At 33.7% G+C, this 21,227-nt stretch overlaps 2 protein-coding genes across 3 annotated transcripts; both read right to left on the reverse strand.

Annotated features, from left to right (window-relative positions):
• Window positions 1-284: 284 nt before the first annotated feature.
• LOC129901231 (40S ribosomal protein S24-1-like) lies at window positions 285-3,200 on the reverse strand. Of its 2 annotated transcripts, none has more exons than XM_055976358.1 (6): window positions 3,093-3,200; window positions 2,883-2,957; window positions 2,722-2,763; window positions 1,680-1,850; window positions 605-691; window positions 285-495 (listed from the first exon to the last, which is right to left on the reverse strand). In XM_055976358.1, the coding sequence occupies exons 2-6, from the start codon at window positions 2,952-2,954 to the stop codon at window positions 466-468; spliced, it is 402 nt and encodes a 133-aa protein (XP_055832333.1). In that variant the 5' UTR covers window positions 2,955-2,957; window positions 3,093-3,200; the 3' UTR covers window positions 285-465. The 2 variants fall into 2 exon arrangements, with proteins under 2 accessions (XP_055832333.1, XP_055832334.1); XM_055976359.1 differs by having other exon boundaries at window positions 2,883-2,974; window positions 3,093-3,184.
• A 10,558-nt stretch (window positions 3,201-13,758) lies between these two features.
• LOC129900365 (ent-copalyl diphosphate synthase 1) lies at window positions 13,759-20,981 on the reverse strand. Its single transcript, XM_055975322.1, has 15 exons — window positions 20,825-20,981; window positions 20,132-20,209; window positions 19,942-20,033; window positions 19,223-19,526; window positions 18,711-18,894; window positions 17,984-18,198; window positions 17,733-17,853; window positions 17,436-17,548; window positions 16,900-17,126; window positions 16,660-16,775; window positions 15,819-15,917; window positions 15,428-15,655; window positions 15,158-15,269; window positions 14,731-14,934; window positions 13,759-14,227 (listed from the first exon to the last, which is right to left on the reverse strand). The coding sequence occupies exons 1-15, from the start codon at window positions 20,919-20,921 to the stop codon at window positions 13,982-13,984; spliced, it is 2,436 nt and encodes an 811-aa protein (XP_055831297.1). The 5' UTR covers window positions 20,922-20,981; the 3' UTR covers window positions 13,759-13,981.
• Window positions 20,982-21,227: the final 246 nt, after the last annotated feature.

Genomic DNA, 21,227 nt, shown 5'->3' on the forward strand with positions numbered 1-21,227 from the left:
AAGCTTTGCAGTATAAGATCCAAATTTGATCGGATCCATGGACATTGGGTGGAAAACCGCACAAAAATAAAATCATAAAAAAAGGTGTTTGATGGCAGCAAAAAAAACTAAATGGAAGTGTTCACATGTACTATATTTTACTTTCCACCTTATAAGTTTTGGTAATTGGGCAGTAAGAACTAAATGAATGTTGGTCATCCAGAAGATATTCTTTTCAATAAGTTAGTATCCTAATCATAATCCTTGCCGCAACAATTGAAATGGTGATTGTAAAACAAAGAAACTGTTGAGAAAAACGCTACACTTCCAAATTCTCGAAGTTAAGAAGTACTTGCACATTAACATGCAAATATAATTTGAGTAACTCAACCAAAATTGAAAAGATTCTGCATAAATGTCCAGAGAAACATAAATAATAACGAAAACGTTTTCTGCATTTGGCTTAAAGGAACTATTACTGGCAGATCATTTCTTCTTGGCATCTCCTGCCTTAGTCTGCAAAATGCAAGCAGCCAGTGTATCAGCACAAGAATAAAGTAAGTGATCCAAAATCAAAAGAACCTCACAATGTTGCAACTGCAGAGGCCAAAATAAAAACCATTACCTTCTTGACACCGCGTACTTTCTTGGCTCTATTCTTCCGCTCCTTCATCTGCTTCCTGGACTTCTCAACCTTTGTGTCTAATCCATTCTGCAAGTGTTGTTCAATAGTAAAACAAAATAGCCAAAAAAAATTACAGCCAAATTCAATCATTAAGCCCACAAGTTTAACACTGAAGGTGCATTTAACATAATAGAGCAACAAACTAAAGCATCTACTTTACTTAAAGATGAGTGCTTGAATTAGCACGGTTACAATGCTAAAAACAGATCATGGAGATAAACATACAAAAGAAAAGGCAACAGAGACAAATGCAACACAAAACCAGAATCAACTGAATGAGCAAGGAAAGGACAAGAGAAAGAGATTAGTTATAGAACCACACGTCTTTATGGTCTAATAGTATTTAACACAACATAGCTCAAATTAATGCAGACTTTTCTACAGCACCGCTTAAAGAAATGCAGACCTACAGCTTGCAATTACTTTTCGATATCAGCAGAGCATAAGGATAATATTAGTGAATTTGTGTAAGACACTCAACTTCTGCAATGATGAAACTGCACATGCGAGTCTTGTAATGCCATCTAATCTTTTCTTGTAAGCACATTTTTACTGAACTTTATCTAGGATTAAGATTCTTGCATTGATGGATACCATGCAATGATCCTTTACTACAAATTCATCTAAAAGATGGTTTATGCACAAAAAACAAAAAGTAGCAATGAGATGAACTAGATGCAAGACGTTTGGCACCCAACTCAACTCTTAGCACAAACAAATCTTCAGAAACAAGAAAATTGTTTCTATAGTTTCCTTACTTATACTCTCTTAAAGAACAAAATCGACACAAAGTGCAATTTGAAAACCATATCGCAACATTTTTCACGCTAAGGCCTCATAGGGATGTCTAAAGATAAGATACTAAAACTACAAAAACCATTCAAAAGATGATAAACCGTGAAGTGATATTATAGATCCATTCCATCTATGAAACTTATTAAGGAGTTTTGGTATCACATAAACTTCTTGACTTAGTGACTTCTATGCAAAAATGAAACACTAAAATGATTCTTACCCTGATCAGCCTGTACTTTGGTTCATATTTCTTTGCGTTCTCGGCAGAATCATAGATCAAGCCAAAACCAGTAGATTTGCCTCCTCCAAAATGGGTCCTGAACTTAAACACAAAGATTGCATTGGGATCTTTCACCTCATACATCCTTGACAATTTATCTTTCAACTCGGCCTGAAAGGACATATTAAGCAGGTGAGATATCAAAACCAAAAGCATATAACAATCACATGAGATATAAGTTCTCTCTATTTTGGGGGAATCGTGGAGACGGGGTCAAGGTTGTGCACACCTCAACTAATTCCACAAGGTACATCCTAGATCCAACAAGCATAGGTACGAGTAACTCTATCCACCAATTTGTCCTACCCCACAAGCACATGTACCGGTAGATAACCCTATCCAACGAGGCTTGGAGCCTTGGACAGATAAAAGAAAATTTGAACCATGGTTCTCAACCCCTCTCTCTACTATATCAATTACTCCCCCTGTCCCAATTAATGTTAAAACTCTTTCCTTTTTAGTCCGTCTTAAAAGGAATGACACATTTCTATATTTAGTAATAATTTGACCTTAAACTTTTACTTCTCTCTTAATGAGATGATTTAAGGTCACAAAAATATCTAAGGTTTATTTTAGAGCACAAATTTCAAAAGTTTCTTTTCATTATTAAACTAGGTGCTCAGTCAAACAACTTCACATAAATTAGGACAGAGGGAGTAATAATTATAAACTAGTTGGATTCCAATACACTAGATACACTATATCCCTTATTAAGTGTTCATCAAAAATTAGACAATTTTCAAGCTGACATTAACCTATGGTAACCTTCTTCCTCTAGCCTAGTTTGGAAGAAGATATATTTTGCACCAAATAAACACATTTGCTTCTCAGACTAAGTTGGCTGCCTATATGACTACTCAATAGCCAGTTCATTCTAATAATCAATAATTGCATTAACAAACACTAATTAGCTGAACTTGCAAGGCACTCAGAAAAAATAAAGCAACAAAACCAATAAGCCAGATGAAATAGTTTGTCAAACCTTGGAAACGTTTGCCCTTCCAGGATGCAAAACATCAATAATCTGAAAAATTGGCATGCCCATTAGAACAGATAAAAACAGGTCAACAAGAATGAGGTTTAATATATGCACAGTAACAACTGTTCTTAGTATTAACATTAATATTACGTCTTAAGACTTACGAATTGTTTCCTTGCAAGAAGACGATTGGTCATGAACTTCCTTGTTCTAATTGTAACTGCCTTGTCTGCCATTTTCTGTTAAGAAAATTCAACTAAAATTTACTTGCATTTTTTAATCTACATACAAAATGTCTGAACGTATAGATATGTAATCTACATACACAGAATTTATGAATTACTAATAGAAACAAAAATGGATTGAAATAATACTTGTGTGCCTCTGCAAAATACTCCGGCGCCTCCGCTCTGAGTTCTGTTCTTCAGAGACCTTACTCTCTGCTTTGCAAAAATGGAGGCTTTGTTCTAGGTTTTTTGAACTTTTAGTAGCCGTATATGAACTTTTGGGCCATACAACGACCGTCAGGCCCATTGTTAATGGATAGTTAAATGGACCGATGAAACTTTTCACGGATAAAGTTCACAAATAGCCACTTTTCATACATTTTTAATTGAAAAATAGACATGATCATGAGTTTTACCTGTAAAATTTTGAATTCAATAATAGTGATTATTTTTTAATTAACAGGTTAAAAAGTGGTCAGCCCGAGGTATTACTAAAATTTTCACAGTAGCTGATGCAATGTTTTGAAGAAGAGATTGCACCATTTGTCTGTTCAATAGACTAATTTTTAATTTTTATCTTTCAAACCGAACTAATGATGCATAATTTCTTTAAAGAAAAAGTCAGGTAGGATATAATTTGTGAAATATTATGGTGCATAAATTTATGTCGTTCGAAAAAGTTGTTGTGAAAACAAACGAAAAACTAAGGCTTATAAATGTGTTATTATTTATGCTAATGGAATGAATTCGAACTCGGAAACAATAATATTCAAATAATTTGGTGTGTAAAAGTTGTGCAGCAAGCGCTTCATTTGATTTTTTGATGGTTCATTAGCAAGTTGTTATAAATTTTGATGACACGAAAACAATCTAACGATTGTTCAGCCATGGTCGTCTATCATGGACAGAAATTCACTTGGAACAGTGTTGATAAAGTCAAATTGAACTAGAAATGAATCACAAATTTTTTTAATCATCACCAAGACATTTTTTTGAGGTTATACAATACATATGTAGATTGGTTGATAGATGGAGAGAACAAAGCAAAGTCTATTTTATACTTTTTGATAAAGTACTGTTCTTTAGGTTGACTTGAGCTACCTAGAATTAGTCCAAGTTTCATACAATTATTAGCTATAAATAAGTGATAAAATAGAGGCTGTGACTTAATTAGTTAGTTACTAGTTGTTATTGGTTTGTTGTAAATAGTGGTTAGTTGTTATTTGATTGTGGTAAATGATAGTTAGTTGTTAGTAATTAGTTTAGCCAACTAAGTAAAATATCCAAGATAGAAAGGCACGTGTGTATATAAGTAAGAATGCTCTAGAAGGTGGTGTACTAAAAATATTTTCTACATTTTTCCAAATAAGCTCCATGGCTAATCTCTCTTTTCTTCTTCCTCTTCTATCTTCAATCTTCGTCTACTGATAAGTAGACTCTGTTTTCTTCATGGTATCAGAGTCGTCGGCCATAGATATGGTCTAGATCGAGCTGGTTGAGGATCAAAGCTGTTGGAATCGGTAAGAGAAACAATGGCGGAGGTTTTGGACAACGAGCTACCAGAAAAGCTGAGTCACAACCACCAGTTGTACCTAAGTGCTTCAGATACTTCTAGAGTGATGTTGATCTTTATTCAGTTGACCGGATCTGAAAATTATTCGGTTTGGAGTCATTCGATGCGAATCGCCATACTTGGACGCAACAAGTTGGGATTCATCAATGGAACATGTAAAAAGTCTAATTTTGGTACAAATTTAACAGATCTGTGGGAGCGATGCAACGCGATAGTTTTGTTGTGGATAATGAACTGCATATCGAAGGAGTTACTAAGTGGAATCGTATATTCTTCTAATGCAAGCTCTGTGTGGAACGATCTGAAGGAACGTTTTGATAAGGTTAATGGATCGAGAATCTTCCAGCTGCACAGAGAAATCGTAACCACAACTCAAGGTACGAGTAGCATCTCTGAGTATTTCATGAAACTGCGTTTGCTGTGGGCTGAGTTTGATAGTCTAGCCTCCTTTACTGGTTGTGATTGCGAGAAATCACGCGATTTCGAGGAGTTTATGAAGAGGCAAAAACTGCTGCAATTTTTAATGGGACTGAATGAATCATATGAACAATCTCGAGGTCAAATTTTGATGTTAGTCCCACTCTCATCCATCAATCAAGCTTATTCTATGATGATTGAGCGAGAAAGTCAAAGAGTTATGATCAATGTGACTGGGTCGTCCATGAATGAAGAAATCATAGCTCTCATGACAAATCGAGGAGGAAATTTTAATCGATTCAAGAAGAATATGGATGTGCAATGTGATTACTGCAAGTTGAGAGGTCATCTAAAAGTGGATTGCTACAAATTGCATGGGTATCCTCTAGATTACAAATTTAAAAGAAAACCAAATGGTCCCAATTCTATTCACACACGTGATGGAGATATGAGAAACAATGGCTATCAAGCACTAAGAGATGAACCTAGAGGAAGAGTATACAATGTGAAGGAAAAAGCTCCCAAATTGCCTGGAGGACTCAAAGAGAAAATACCTGACAATGAACCTTACAGAAGAACAGCTTTACCTCATGATTCTGAGGGTCACTACAATCAGTTGATGAAGTTGTTAGAGGATCCTTATCGCTACAATCGATTGATGCAATTTCTAGACAAGGAACATCAAGGGGAAACCTCCTCAACAAACATGGGGAAGTTGTCGCATGCAGAGTCCCCTAATGTGGAAGGTAATATTCTAGCATCAAATGTGACAATGATTGAGGAATCAGGTAATGTTTCAGCATCTTGTGTAAAAGGTAAAAGGGAAGAATAGATAATAGACAGTGGAGCTACGAATCATATGACATCTAACAAACGGATGTTACAGGCAGAACATGTTGTTGTTACTGATAAACAAGTGCATCTACCTAATGGTGAGGTAGTAAATATAACTCATGCTGGAGATTGTGAAATAATTGATGGCCACACTATAAGCAAAGTGCTATACATACCTGACTTTAGATATAATCTATTATCAGTCGCCAAGATTACCAGGGAGTTGTGCTGTTCAGTCAATTTTTTCCCTGAATTTTGCATATTTCAGGACCTCTCAAGTGGGAAGGTGTTGGAGATTGATAGAGATAAGGAAGGCCTTTATTTGTTGAAGCACAGAATAACAAACCCACAAGACAAGCAACAACTGCTCAGAGGATTGATTGCCACAAAGAATAAAATAGACATCATGTTGTGGCACAGAAGAATGGGTCATGCCTCTGTTGGTGCAATGCAGAAGCTCCTAGATATTGATCATGATGATTGCAAACAGGCTTTGGACAAGTGTGAATTGTGTCCTCTTGCTAAACACACTAGAATACCTTTTCCTGTTAGTGACACTAAGTCTTCTACTATTTTTGATTTGATGCATTTGGATCTGTAGGGTCCTTTTCATGTTCAAACTGTTGATGGATATAGATTGTTTTTGACCATTGTTGATGATCATTCACGTATGACCTGAATATATTTGCTCAAACTTAAAAGTGATGTTGTAGTAGTACTTCGTAATTTTATACAGCTGATCCAAACTCAGTTCAATAAAACCATTAAGGTGTTCAGGTCAGACAATGGCTCTGAATTTGTCAATTCAGAATGTATGTAGCTGCTTCTGGACAATGGGATAGTGCATCAAAGAAGCTGTGTCTATACCCCTCAACAGAATGGAGTGGTTGAGAGAAAACATAGATACACTTTGGAGTTAGCCAGAGCAATCAGATTTCAGGGAGATTTTCCTTTAAAGTTTTGGGGTCATTGTGTTTTAGGTGCTGTTTACATGATGAACAGATTGCCCTCAGTTGCCTTAAAGGGCAGAACATCTTTTGAGGTATTTCATGGTCACAGCTGTTCTCTTAATCATCTCAGAACTTTAGGTTGTTTATGCTATGCCAAGAAGTTGCCATCAAGTCATAAATTTGATCCAAGAGTTGTGCCTGCAGTACACATAGGCTACTCTTCAGTGACTAAAGGCTATATATTGTACAGCCTGGTCACACATTCTTTCTTCTTATCTAGAGATGTGCTTTTCAAAGAAGATATTTTTCCCTTTAAGACACAAACACACACCAGTCCTATCTTCCTAAATCCTTCCACAAATCCTTTTATATCTGAGCCCCCTACCTCTATCCCTACTGAGGTATTTTCTAACCCTGTATCCTTGAATGATTTTCCTGCTGATGAAGTTCCTGTTAGTGCAGTCCCTGCTGCCTCTGATCCTCCCATTGGAGTACCAACTATTAGAACTTCTTCCAGACAAAGAAAGCAGCCTACTTGGATGATGGATTATGTTTCCAACAGTGTTGCAGCAAGAACTCCATATCCCCTCTCTCATGTGATGAGCCATGCCAATCTCTCTTCTTCTTATCAGCAGTGTCTAACTGTTTTTTCTTGTGTTACAAAACCAAAATCTTATCATGAAGCTTGCTCCAATCCACATTGGATCCAAGCTATGAAAGAAGAGATTCAGGCCCTTGAAGACAATCACACTTGGAAGCCGGTTTCATTACCTCTAGGTAAGCATCCCATTGGCTGCAGATGGGTTTACAAAGTGAAATTCAGAGCTGCTGGTCAAATTGAAAGATATAAGGCAAGATTGGTTGCAAAAGGCTATAATCAAAGGGAGGGACTTGATTACTTAGATATTTTTTTTCCTGTTGTGAAGATGGTCACAGTGAGGAGTGTGTTATCCATAGCTACTGCTTCTGCCTGGCACATTCATCAAATGGATGTGTATAATGCCTTTTTACAAGGTGATTTACATGATGAGGAGTACATGAATCTGCCTGAGGGATTTTCTAGCCAGGGGGAGTCACAAAGCTTAGTATGTAGGCTAGTCAAATCCCTATATGGCCTTAAACAAGCTAGCAGACAGTGGAATGTAAAACTTACTGATGCTTTGCTTACTCTTGGTTTTCTCCAAAGTGGTCTGGATCATTCACTATTCATCAAGAGAAAGCATGAAAAAATTGTGGTTATTCTGGTATATGTTGATGATATGCTGATAGCTGGAAATGACTTGATAATGATTGAGCAAACCAAGAAAGAATTGCATGTCAAATTCAAGATCAAAGACCTTGGAGTTCTGAAATACTTCCTGGGAATTGAATTCTGCAGATCAGAGAAGGGAATATTAATGAACCAAAGGAAATATGCTTTGGAAATGATTGAAGAAGTGGGTCTAACTGGAGCTAAACCATCATGGACACCACTGGATACCAATGTTAAGTTGACAACCAAAGAAGTGGATGAAGCAGCAGGAACAACAGATGATCCAATATTGGAGGACATAAGACCATATCAGAGGTTGATTGGAAGATTAATATACTTGACTTTAACTAGACCAGATATTTGTTTTGCAGTTCAAACCTTGAGCCAGTTTCTGCAGAAGCCAAAAAGATCTCATATGGAAGCAGCACTAAAGATAGTGAGATACATAAAAAGGAATCCTGCCCTGGGAATATTGATGAGTAGCAGAAATGAGAACAAACTGATAGGGTACTGTGATGCTGATTGGGCATCATGCCCAAATACTAGAAGATCAGTTACAGGTTACTTGATCAAACATGGTGAATCCTTGATTTCTTGGAAGTCAAAGAAGCAAACAACCGTCTCAAGAATCTCAGCAGAATCAGAATACAGGAGCATGGCTTCTACTGTTTTTGAAATAATATGGATTGTTGGACTATATAGAGAACTAGGTGAAGAATTGGAAATGCCAGTGGAGCTCTTTTGCGACAGTAAAGCAGCGTTACAGATAGCAGCAAATTCGGTATATCATGAGAGAACGAAACACATAAAAATAAACTGTCATTTCATTCGAGAGAAGATTCAAAAGGGACTGATTAAGCTTTTGTTTTTGAGTACACATGAACAACAAGCAGATATAATGACGAAAGGGCTGCACAGATCACAACATGAATATCTTGTTTCCAAGCTGGGCGTACTGGATATTTTTGTACCTGCCAGCTTGAGGGGGAGTGATAAAATAGGGGTTGTGACTTAATTAGTTAGTTACTAGTTGTTATTGGTTTGTTGTAAATAGTGGTTAGTTGTTATTTGGTTGTGGTAAATGGTAGTTAGTTGTTAGTAATTAATTTAGCCAACTAAGTAAAATATCCAAGATAGAAAGGCACGTGTGTATATAAGTAAGAATGCTTTAGAAGGTGGTGTACTAAAAATATTTTCTACATTTTTCCAAATACAGCTTTAAGCTCCATGGCTAATCTCTCTTTTCTTCTTCCTCTTCTATCTTCAATCTTCGTCTACTGATAAGTATACTCTGTTTTCTTCAATAAGTATACTTTATGCCGACCTGTCCAAGATTAGGCGAGTTACTATTTTGGGTCAATAAAATCACAAAGTATATAAAAATGGCCCAAACTTTTTAAGAATTATATGCTGCTGAATTGTTGATTTTCTGGTGACAACATTTCAGTTATAAGCATGAATTATAGGTATATCTCCAATAATAGGTAAGCATCCCAAGCAATCGATTCAAAGTAACATGGTCAATACTTACTCAGGGGAAGTAAAAACGCTTTTTGAAGAATAAACTTCTTTTTGGTACCAGGGGAAGGGGAATCAGAAGAAGAGAGAGAGGCACATATCAAAAAAATATTCAATTATTGTCGTGCAATCAACAATTGTGAAAAGGGAATTCCTGTCTCAGACGGAAATATGGTCCACCTCATTTGAGCTTTCTTAACTATCATCGTTGCCACTATACTTGGATCACCATTACTATAAGTACTGCTCTCAGATGTAGAAGAGCTACCATATACAACTCATCCTCAAGTGTGACAACAAGTTAATTTCACTATACACATCACTGCTGTTAAATTGTGCAACATATATCATTAAAGTTGTTAACCGTGGCATATATAGGTGGATCACAATATTTAATTTCATGTTCGGGTAATGGAAGAACAAACCAACCTGCCTTCCAATGAAAACTCTGCTACAGCCAGAAAGTCAAATGTCTATCTTCTTAATGATGTTAGGAGAAATTTAAGCTACAAGTTGTACTACCTAAGGCTATAGAACTGACGTGGAATGAGAATCACATGCACGTAATTTACCAATTAGGACGAAATTCACTATCGCCTTTATAGTGGAGAAAAGTAGCAAACGTTATAGCTTGAGACTTGTGGCCCAAACATAGATCGTTCAATATTTAGGCCCAACACCGTTTGGATTTGTGTTTATTTTTTAAATTTTTTTTTCAAAAGATATTTTCATGATAATTTAAGGGGGGAAGGGTATTTTTGTATTTGTCTTTGATACATAAATTTTGGAAGTACACCTTAAAGTGTTTGTAGTTTTGTAAAAATGGGTTGGTTGATTTACGGAAACAGATTTTGAGTGAGATGTGATCTAATCAATTTATTCAACTTATTTTAATTCGTCCAAATTAACTCAATCGACCCTTTACACTTCCTATCCAGCTCAACCTTCTTCTTTTTCTTCAATTCAATTGGTAGGTGAAGTTAATTTAAAGCTACTGATTAGTACTACTATGTTCAAACGTTTCAGAGATTCAAAATTTTTAATGTGAATTAGGACATAGAATTTTAAAGTTTTTTTTGAAACAAAATTGCATATTTGAAAATTATGTAAAAAATATTATAAATCTTAAAAATTAATAATTTGAAATATTTAAAATATATGAAATAATTGTAGTTAAAAGAATATTCATTTGGCTCTCAAAATCAATGACACATAAATTGAAGCAGAATGAGTAACAGGTAGATTATGATGCAAAAAAGGTCGAAGTAGGTGGAAAGGAATTTGAGATGTGTCTTGTCTATTTGTCTTTGTCCCAAATGGGAAACAATTTCTCAATGTTTTGATCGACAATCATCTCCACTCTCATCTTATTTTTGATGCGCTATCTTTATATCACACGCTGCCTGCTATATATTGTCGAATATTTAGCTAGCAGTGTATATATTAATCTAGAAATATAGTCAGAACAACTACTTCTTTTACTAGCCACCACATAAGAGGTGTGTCTTTATTGGCAAAAGATCAAGCCAAACATAGTGACGGTTTCATACGGTGGAAATTTTTTTTATAAAGTTTTTGATGTTTGATTTGTTAAAATATTCTGAAAAATAATTTTTTTTCTAGGAATAAATATCTTAAAGATTAAGAAAATGACTTTCATGTGGAAGTAGCTAGAGAAAAAACAAATTCTAGCACTCAACAATGTTGGAACTGAAAACCTAGTGGTCAATGAGGTGAGTTGAACATGAGACCGTCTCAGATTCAAATCCAAGCTAACACAAATAAAAAAAATAACATTATTTAATTTTTCTCATCTGTTCAAATTTCGGTGGACAAAATTATCCGATAAATATTGCTAATTAAAAAGTGACATGTATCCTTGAAAATTAATCAAGGTGAACACGCAAACCTGACTTAAACACCACAATTATAAATATAAAACAAATTCTATAAGAACCTCTCAAGCTTATTATCTTTTTCCTATTCCAATGATCTCCTCCATCCATTGACTACCCCACCTCGCGCCATCACCGACCCCAATTCCCATCACGTCCTCACGCCTATAAAATTTCCTAAATTACATAGTATAAATTACCCAAACAATATATATTTTTTATTCATTAGAGTACTAAACAACAGGAAATAAATAATAAAATTATTTATTTTTCAAGAAAAAAAAAATTCCTCTGCCAAAATCACCCATAATGTGCAACATATATGCATCTACTGCTCTTTCAAATATACCCACTAGTAAAATCTTTTGGCTATACGACAACAACATCTGGTTGTTAATATGATCAGGCAATGCATTATATATCTCTTTGGACTTTATCATGAAGAGAAAAGAAATGGCTAGCTACTATTTGTATGGATACCTAGCTAATAAAGATATCGTATTAATTGGACAAGTCCTATGTGATCTTTGACTAAACCCCGGATATTTTAAGATCTTTTTTACGACTACTTTGATTTCCAACCAAGAGAAGCACATTGATTGATGTTGAATGTTGCATCTAGTTATTGTTGTAGCTTTTATAGTTATAATAATCAGTTATTTAGTTGTAGAAGGAATCTAATACAATTTAGTTTACCAAAATTGAACTGCTTCGATGGTTGAAAGAATCTAATAAGTAGTGCCTATTTAATTTGCAAAAATATTCAATTTCATAGATATAATAAGACTACTATTTTAGTTGTGAATAAAGGCAATCTTCTTGTGTGTGACAAATATTTGTTTGCTGCCAAAATATTTCATCGTTCATCAGAGCAGCGGTTTATTTTGACCCAAGCCATCCGCTCTTTTGGACCATTCTGCCTCAATATGCTAGTACTGTCTAAATGGTATTCCTGTCCGTCCCAATTTATGTATCAAACTTGCCAACCCCACATTCTACATACCATCACCATGCATCAAATTTTAGACTGCTTACAAGTAAGAACTAAAGTCAATACTATACGTACTCAGTTGACAATCTTCATGGTATGATATATGGAATGAAGTTTAAAGATTTTTCTCCATAGGATTTGAGTCATATATATTGATAACGTAATTATAGCTTTTTTAATATTAGCGTCATCTAACTTGTTGCAGCATGAATACTTACCATTTTCTAGGTTACCAAATAATGTTATTATCTAGAGTTATCTGCACAATTTTGTTTATGTTAATTAATGCTACTAGTTAATTTGTACTCTCTTATTCTTAAAATAATTTTTGACTTAGTATTTCAAGACAAAAATATTAATTGTTTTCAACTATACTCTTATATTAAAGAATTATTAATTTCTTCTTAATAATGCTTCAATTCTCAAAAAAATAATACTTCATAAGTATGACTAATTTAGTAAATTGTACCTACATATATTATTAATATAATGAGGATGAAATGAAATAAAACGATATTTATTTTGAGACGGAATTAGTATTTTATAATGGGTGGAGTATGATGCCAAAGAAGGTTGAGACATGTGGGAAGGAGTTTGATATGTGTCTTGTCAAATTGACTCTTGCTTGCCCCAAATGGGAAACAATATCTCAATGCTTTGATCTACCGCATCTCCACTCTAATCTTTTAATCACTCTGCCTGCCATACATTGTCGAATATTTAGCTAGCAGCAGATATAATCCAGAGATACAGGCAAGATCAACAAGCTCTTTCACCAGCCACCCCAAAAAGTTGTATCTTTTTAGGCTAAAACATAGGGTGTGTTTGGTAGTGGAAATGTTTTCTATCTTTAAAAAATATATTTTTTAATCTAGAAATAATAAGTTTCTTTTAAAAAAAATGACTTATCTAAAGTGAGTACCGAAAACAAATTCCGACAATCCAAGTTCATTGTCTTTTCAATCCCTTACCTCCCAACCTCCACCTCCTACCATCCCTTGTGACTACCCTACCCTTCGCTATCCCGATTATAAAAGTATTTTTCTAGATTATATATAAATTAAATATATTTGGAATTATATTTTTTTCCACTTATTTACCATACATCCGGAAAAAAAAGGTAAGAAATGACGTATTTTTAAGAAAAACATTTTTCATGAGAGAAATACTTTCCTCGAAAGGAAACACACCGATTATATGCTAGATGATCTACTGCGCTTTCAAATTTACCCACTGTACAAAGGAAAGAGAGTTTTTTTTTGAAAATAAATTGAAAAATCAAAGTAAGACAAACACACGATATATATATATAATAAAGGAAGAGACATTCTTTTGGAAACAAATTAAAAAACATAGTAAAACAAGCAAAATGGAAGCGAAGGGAGTATATTATATTAATTAGTCAATCAAGCGCTAACACCTCGCAAGAAGTATAGTTCATCAGAGCAACTATTAATTAAACACTGAAGAATTCCAGTTAACCTTTTCATCACAACAATTTCTTGGAACTTGGATCTTTTCCTGCTCCATTCATATTCTATTTCTATCATATTTCCTGATACATACCCCCTAATTATAATGAAGCAATGTACATGTGATAAAATAATTAAACTACTCTTTCAAATAGCACTTTGGCTATGTGAAAATTGATTGTTCTTGTATCACAATGAGCTGTATAGTAAAAACTTTTGGCTACAGTAAGAAAAGTATGTTTGATATTGGCATCCAATTCTGAACCATCAGATTGAGATAACACGAGCTCTGCTAGTTGTTGCATGTCAGATTCTATTTCCTCACTAAGCCTCAAAATTCCCAACTGCTTTTCACTCCTTTGGCTGTCTGCATTTTGTCCCTGAAATATATACAATTACACGACAACAACATTTCGTTGTTAATATTAGGCAAATGCAATGTATATCTCTTAGGACTTTGTCCAGGAAGAGAGAAAAAAGTGGCTTCCATAAGAATGTATAGGAAAAAATATATATAAAATTAGATATGTACGAGTATACACAAAACATCCTCTTTGTGGCAATCTTTAGCCCTATGAAATTCAGGGGCAAGGGGTAGAGGCGGAGGCCCGCTGAGGCAGAATTTTTAGTAAGAAGATATAAAAAATAATTTGGAATATATATTAACCTTAAATTATTTGCAATGTAATTTTTAACCAAAGAAAATTTGAAATAAAGTATAGGCGGACGTTAGTTGATATTGTTTTAAAAAAACTCCCGACTCAAGTGCTAAAAAATAAAATTGAATGAAAAGTTTAAAACTTTTACTATATATAAAATATTTATTTTTTTAAGAACAGATTAAACACCAAAAAGTATCACATAAAAGTGAAATGTGCCTAACCTTGTAGAGTTGAAAGAGACGAAGTCGGTGACAAACTCTATTGGTAATTTCCATTAGCCTTTGGTAAGTTGGATGGGACAACAATATCTCCTCTGATACCCAACTGGCAGTGCACGAATTTAGCGTACGAATTATGAGTTCAGCAGCTCCTTCTCCCTCCACAACTTCATCACATCCTCCTAATGTCAGCAGCCAATTTTCCCACTATATATAGACAGACATATCAAATATAGACAAATTACTGATGGTTTCGACGTTACTGATTAGAAAGCGATTTTTTTCATATAATAATATTTGATAGCAGCATTTTAATTCCTATGTAGATATAAAATTCAACAAAGCTCATTTAACTATTTATTCCTTACGTAATTTAATCCCACATTATACTATTTGTATAAGTTTAACCAATAATAAAAACGAGCCTTACAGCATGACGTAAGTAGTGATGGATGTCTCTGTCATGTGTCAGCAAGGCAGTCAGTGAGAGCTGGTTTAGGGTTCCGAGAATAATCCCGACAAGCCTCTGTTCTGTGCTGCACCTGTCATTGCACAATCACCAATTATAATATATGGCATAGTCACAATTTTAATTTGTTACTAAATTAATTAATTAATATTAATGTGGTGCTCATTTTTAAAGAAGAATACTATAATGCATTGAATCACTAATTTATGTTTTGAATATAATGATGATTACCTTGAATTGAGAGTAGTGGTAGAGTGTGTGAATTGGCGAAGAAAGGCAGATATTTGTTTGGTGCGAAAAAAAGTCCTGACACAGTCCATAAGAGCTGCGGTTTTGACCCAAGCCATCCGCTCGGTGGACTTTTCTGCCTCAAATATAGTAGCACACCCTAAATAGTACGTCACCAGCAACCTTTTTTCGCTTAATCCAAACTCTCCCACCCCGCATTCGTAATACCACCTGCGCCCATGCATCAACTAATTTACACACCTTAATTAACCAACTATTAGTATCTTTAATTAGGTTGTCTAATTGTAAAATTTATATTCTTTCTGTTATAGCAAGTAATAATGTGATAAAATAATTTTAAAATATTATTATCATATAAACTTCCGTAACTTACTTGCGAATTCTTCTCCACTCCAGCAGGTGCAAAGCTTGGCAATTGTTATAGTCCGATTTCGCCAGCTCCAGATATAGGCTATTGTTAACAAGTGGCATCCTGTATCAAAACATACTAATTACTACTTCTCTATAGAAGATTTCAAAAATAATAGGAAAATTAATTAAATAAATCATAAACGTCAAATTCCAGAGATCAAAATGATATGTGGCTAATGGCTATTATAGGCTAACGTGGAGGTGTAGTGAAGACTAGCGACAAAGCACATCAGTATCCAATGTTTTAGTATCATAACAACTTATTAACGTTAGTTGTTTTGAAAACAAGAGACTTGATTTTTCTCATTATATATATCTTTGCAGGGTCCCACTATTTCTCAGGGTAATTTTTTGGCTGTATTCAATTGTAGCATTTCTTGAATATATACTCATGAATGATTGATGAATGTTTCATTTAATTTGATAGTGAACGAAACCAAACAGACAGAGAGACAGACACAAGGTGCGTGTGTGCCGTCTTTTGCAAGTATGGTGGGGCTTCAATTACTATATATATATATATATAACGATCACTAGCTAGCACCTTTTAAGAAAACATCATTTTTTTTTATCATGCGACGAATTCTTATTGCAACAATATAATGTATAAAGTTTGTAATGTTAAAATAAGATTAGTTATTCGCTATATAATAGGTAAAACTAATCTGACGATATAAAAAGATAAGTGCATGTAAATTCTTGGAATTGAAGAATTCTTCCTTGCACGAATTAATTTTGCGCAAGAAAAGGTAATTATGTGGTATTGATAGAGAGTATATTTATCAATTGCATGTAAAAAGTACCTATACAATGTTTTGCCAATCCACACGTCTTCTTCACCACCATATTGTTCTAAAAAGAACCTTGTTTCTAGTCGGGGCAGGCTAGCATACCATGGTACATCTAATGCATATCCCACCTGTATAAAAAGAAAAAATATAATGTTGTAGAAGATCAAGAAAACGAATGTGAGAAATAACAGAAAATAACCCTTTTAAATAAAAATAATAATAAAATTCTACAGTATATAAGTTCAACTGTACCTCTCCAGGTAAATCTTTAGTGATGATCCATTTGTCTAGCAGTTGATTTTGAGCTCGTTTTTCTCTAAGAAAATTAGAGGTAAATATTTTGGCATTTTCAAGTATTTTTTCTCCTGGGAACATTAGATGAGATGCCCTATAAAGATTATACATTCCTGTCACTGCCTGATTGGATTGTCCCACAAAGCAGAAAAATTCACCTCTACTCTCAAAATGTTTGAATACGTCTGACAAAATAAACAAGTACATTATGAGTACAATAGCATAAATATATATATATACACTTTTGCATAGTACATAAATTTCATTTTCATTCCATACTCCTTTCTATTGCTTCGTAAATTCAGTTAATATAAAATAATTTCTTTTCTAATTAGTACCTGTTTATAAGTTATTTTTTGAATTTGAAATACAACTTAAATTTAAAATTTTATGCCCAAACATTTAAAAAATAATAATAAGAATTTAACCTTATTAAAAAATGAATTTTTTCATGGCAAAACGTGTCCATGGTAGGGAAGACGATAATGACTAACCAGCAGAAACCACGTAGCCATGCAACCGCAAAAGTCTAAAAGCCATGGCCGTGTCATCAATGTCTTGAACTGGGGAATTTCTAGCCCAGCAGATTCCTTCGTTTGTCCAATATCTTAAAAAATAAAAGCATATATTATTATATTCCACTAGCCCTCAATATAAAAAATAAAATACTAGCAGTAGAAACCAAAAATAAAAATAAAAATGCATACTCCTTAGAGGATACGATAAACCATCACAGTCCACAAATTCCTCTAACTTGTTTAAAAGTACACAATAATATAGTATATTAGTACCTGTTAACGTAATCAATGCACTCTTTTATTTCTGGCTCAAAATATCGAGAAATTCCAAGTCTTTGCAACCGATCAACGATCCAAATATGTTCAAATAAGTCCACAGGATACACATTTGGAACTGTAGGTTAATAAAAAATATTTATAAGTCAATTTGATACGCTTATAAATATAATCAAACATCTTCATAGTAAATAACATGGTCTATGTTAAATTACACTGATAATATAATAATAAAAAAAATGTATTACCTCCACCGTTGAATTTTTGGACAGCATTTTTGAGATAATTGAGGCAATTATGATCTTGAGTCTGCATAAGTGCAAAGGCAGTGGAAGATGGAGAGAAGAGAAAAGAGCCATCAGGGCACTGAAATTGAAGTAGCTTTTGCCAGTCCAAATCTGTCATTCCTTCCAAACTGTGGAGTAAAGTTGTGGGCACTTTGTGCATTATGTCCTTTGGTATCCTATTATGTATATTGGCACGCACACGTTACGTTATCATTACTCACATCCACATACAAGGAAAGTAAAAGTCCTTCCACTTTTGTATCCAAAAATTAAAAGTACCCTACTCAAATCTAAAGAAGATCGATTAGATATGTTTTTTTAAAATTTATACATGATGAGAAGCATGAAAGATAATAATGCCTAGGCAATTCATGAGCTACTTTTTCTTGTAATGAAACCCTCTTCTTATCATTTTATACGGGGCGTTATTTGATTGGAAAAAAAAACTATCACATGGTAAAAGTAATTTAAAAAGGTTGGAACTCTGAGTTTCAAGTTGCTTTTATTAAAAGTGTTTTTTTTAATTAGGATTTAATCAGGTTTCAATATGACTACTAAATACTAATTGAAATTTAAAAGCAAGAAATGTATATATAAAGTGAACAAATAAAAATAAGTAAAATGAGTGCAAGAAGAAGTGATAGAGTATATATATATATATATAGGAAGCATTGCGATGATTAGGTACCTTGTGAGCTTTAGTTGCCTTCTGGCATAGATGTCTTGCAAGACGGGAGAATCATAAGGAATATCTAAGTCCAATTTTTTAGCAATCTCAATGAGTGAAGGAAATGCCACTTCAAAGCCGATAGGCATGTGCTCTGCATTTTCATCACCAATCCTGCTCAAATTCTCTCTCATAAACGACATTCCTATAATCACAAACCCCCAAAAGATACCTAATTGTTAGTCCATCATCATTAATTACATCGAAGCTCTACTTATCCTATTAATTATATGATGAAATTAAAATTGAATGAGTATGTACGAAATGATTTTGAATCTTATGGCATAAAATGTGCATGTTGAAATTAAAGAGGTTTTAATTTATCTATCTTACTTTTATTTTTAATCTCTTTTAAAAATATATATATTTAAACATCACAGACATGTTTAAAAAATTCGGCATTTGGATCAAATAAATAGAATTAAATAAAAAAAATAGAAAAGAAAAAGTAGAGGGAGAAATCAAAGGATTACCAAGTAGAGTCTTGTCGGGATGCAAATTCCATGACTTCAAGGCAATAACACAGGCCAATGTGTTGATGACACGATCATAAACTAAAAAAATAGAGCTGTCACCCCATGAACCATCAGGCAACTGATTGTTTGCAATCCATTCAAGACTTGAAGGGAACTGAGGAGTTTCACTTCCCTTCACATCTTTCACAAGAGCAACCCATGCTGTGTCATAAGCCGATACGCTTATTTCTCCCTCTTCCATCCATCGTAGCATCGACCGAACAGCATCGATATGCTCCTTATTTGATGACGGGTCGTACACCTTTAACATACGTACACAATAAAACTCAAAATCATCATAGTCTAATTTGGAATTTAAAAAAATAAAAAGAAGTATATATGTGAATTAAAGTACAATTTCTATAAAAAAGAATGGTAATCCCTTGAACTCGTTCATATTTGAGCACATTTTAAAAATAACAAATAAAATGATAATTTTATCACATATCGCCCTTAATTATTAATAAGTCATCTAAGTGTTGAGAAATGAATACTAGTACTTAACATTAATAAGGGTAAAATTGGTATAAAATGATTAGAAAAATATTCTCTTTTCATTTTTTAAATTGGACGAGTAAATGTATACATTTATTTTTATTATACTGAACAAATAAAAGTGGACAGTTAAAAAATTGTTTTTTTTCCCCTTCTTTTTTCTTTTTTAGCTTAACAACAACCTCAAGTACTTGTGGTTCCACGTCCACTTCCTCCGCGATGTCGTCCCACTTGATAACTGGCAAAGAACCATTTTGCAGTGGCTCTTTGTATTCTGCATTTATTTTTTTGGTGTGAGTGATATAGAACTGTTCAATTCACAAGTTTATAATTTTTAAAATCATTTAGAAAGCATGTAATATACTATTTCACCTTGTGTACGACGTCTAGAAACAGCATTACATTGCAAAATTGAATTGACATCAACATTTTCTCTTGAAGATCGGTTGCCTGTATCAAAAAATCTTCATTTAAAAACTATGCTATGGACATTTTATTCATGCCACATGTATGAAAAAATCATCCCTTAAAAACTCCTCTAGTGACATCTTACTCATGAGTCATGCCATACATGCATCAAGCAAAAACAAAAAAGAACAAAGATGGGTATAGATTTTGAAGTTGAAATTTAAATTTTTGAAGACATGCATTTTACATGATGAAAATTTAATTTTTTTGTGAACTTAAATCAATTGTTTCAAAATCTGATCAAATTTCATGATCAATCATTAAATATAATTTTTTTAAATCTTCTTTCAAAATTTATGATCAAACGCTAGCTTAAATTAATTCTGATTTTTAGTAGAGAAAACAGAAAAAGTGAACCCGGGAAGGGAGAGAGGAATTAAAAAGTTATAATATATATGATAGATGATGAATGGCTTGATAAAAATTGTGCATCTGTCACTAGGACGTTAGTATTAAAGTTGAAAACACCTAATTATCCCAGTGAAAAAAGTAGTTGAAAAAGTGTACTACAATTAATTAATTAATAAGAAAAAAGAATTTAAGAAGAAGGAAGAAAGAACACAAGTAGAAAGTAGAAAGTAGAAAGGGAGAGCTTACTTTTAAGGAATTTGTGAGGTTGATTTGCTGGAGAAGAAGAAGGATGTTCATAGTGAGCAATCAGGCTAAATCTCAGATAAGAAGCTGAGATCGACATGTTTAATTGTTTTTTAGTCTCCTTTCAGAAAAATAATTAGTCTAATAAAAAGCTTAGTAATGATGATATATATTTTGTTTGATATGAGGAATGAAGAAGAGATGGGGAATTTATAAGGAGGGAGGGGGAGAGGAAAAGAAAGAAGACAGAAATGACTTCACGAGAGATGCCCCAAATAGGGACATTCGGATCAAATCCAAAAACTTACTATGAAATAATAGCCTTATTAGCGATGTTTGACCATACATTTTGAAAGCAATTTTTAAAAATTTTCCTAAAATATTCGTTTCCTCATAGATTTAGAGA

Source organism: Solanum dulcamara, chromosome 8, assembly GCF_947179165.1.
Source record: "Solanum dulcamara chromosome 8, daSolDulc1.2, whole genome shotgun sequence".
NCBI classification, from domain to species: domain Eukaryota; kingdom Viridiplantae; phylum Streptophyta; class Magnoliopsida; order Solanales; family Solanaceae; genus Solanum; species Solanum dulcamara.

Bases quoted from the DNA above. Each gene is read 5' to 3' on its own strand.
- LOC129901231 (XM_055976358.1), bottom strand. From the start codon at position 2,954: ATGGCAGACAAGGCAGTTACAATTAGAACAAGGAAGTTCATGACCAAT. The intron at 2,764-2,882 runs GTAAGTCTTAAG...CCAATTTTTCAG, and splicing joins TTCTTGCAAGGAAACAATTC to ATTATTGATGTTTTGCATCC. The intron at 496-604 runs GTAATGGTTTTT...TGCATTTTGCAG, and splicing joins AAGTACGCGGTGTCAAGAAG to ACTAAGGCAGGAGATGCCAA.
- LOC129900365 (XM_055975322.1), bottom strand. From the start codon at position 20,921: ATGTCGATCTCAGCTTCTTATCTGAGATTTAGCCTGATTGCTCACTAT. The intron at 16,776-16,899 runs GTACAGTTGAAC...CTTTTTATACAG, and splicing joins CTAAAGATTTACCTGGAGAG to GTGGGATATGCATTAGATGT. The intron at 15,656-15,818 runs GTAAGTTACGGA...GCATGGGCGCAG, and splicing joins GAGTGGAGAAGAATTCGCAA to GTGGTATTACGAATGCGGGG.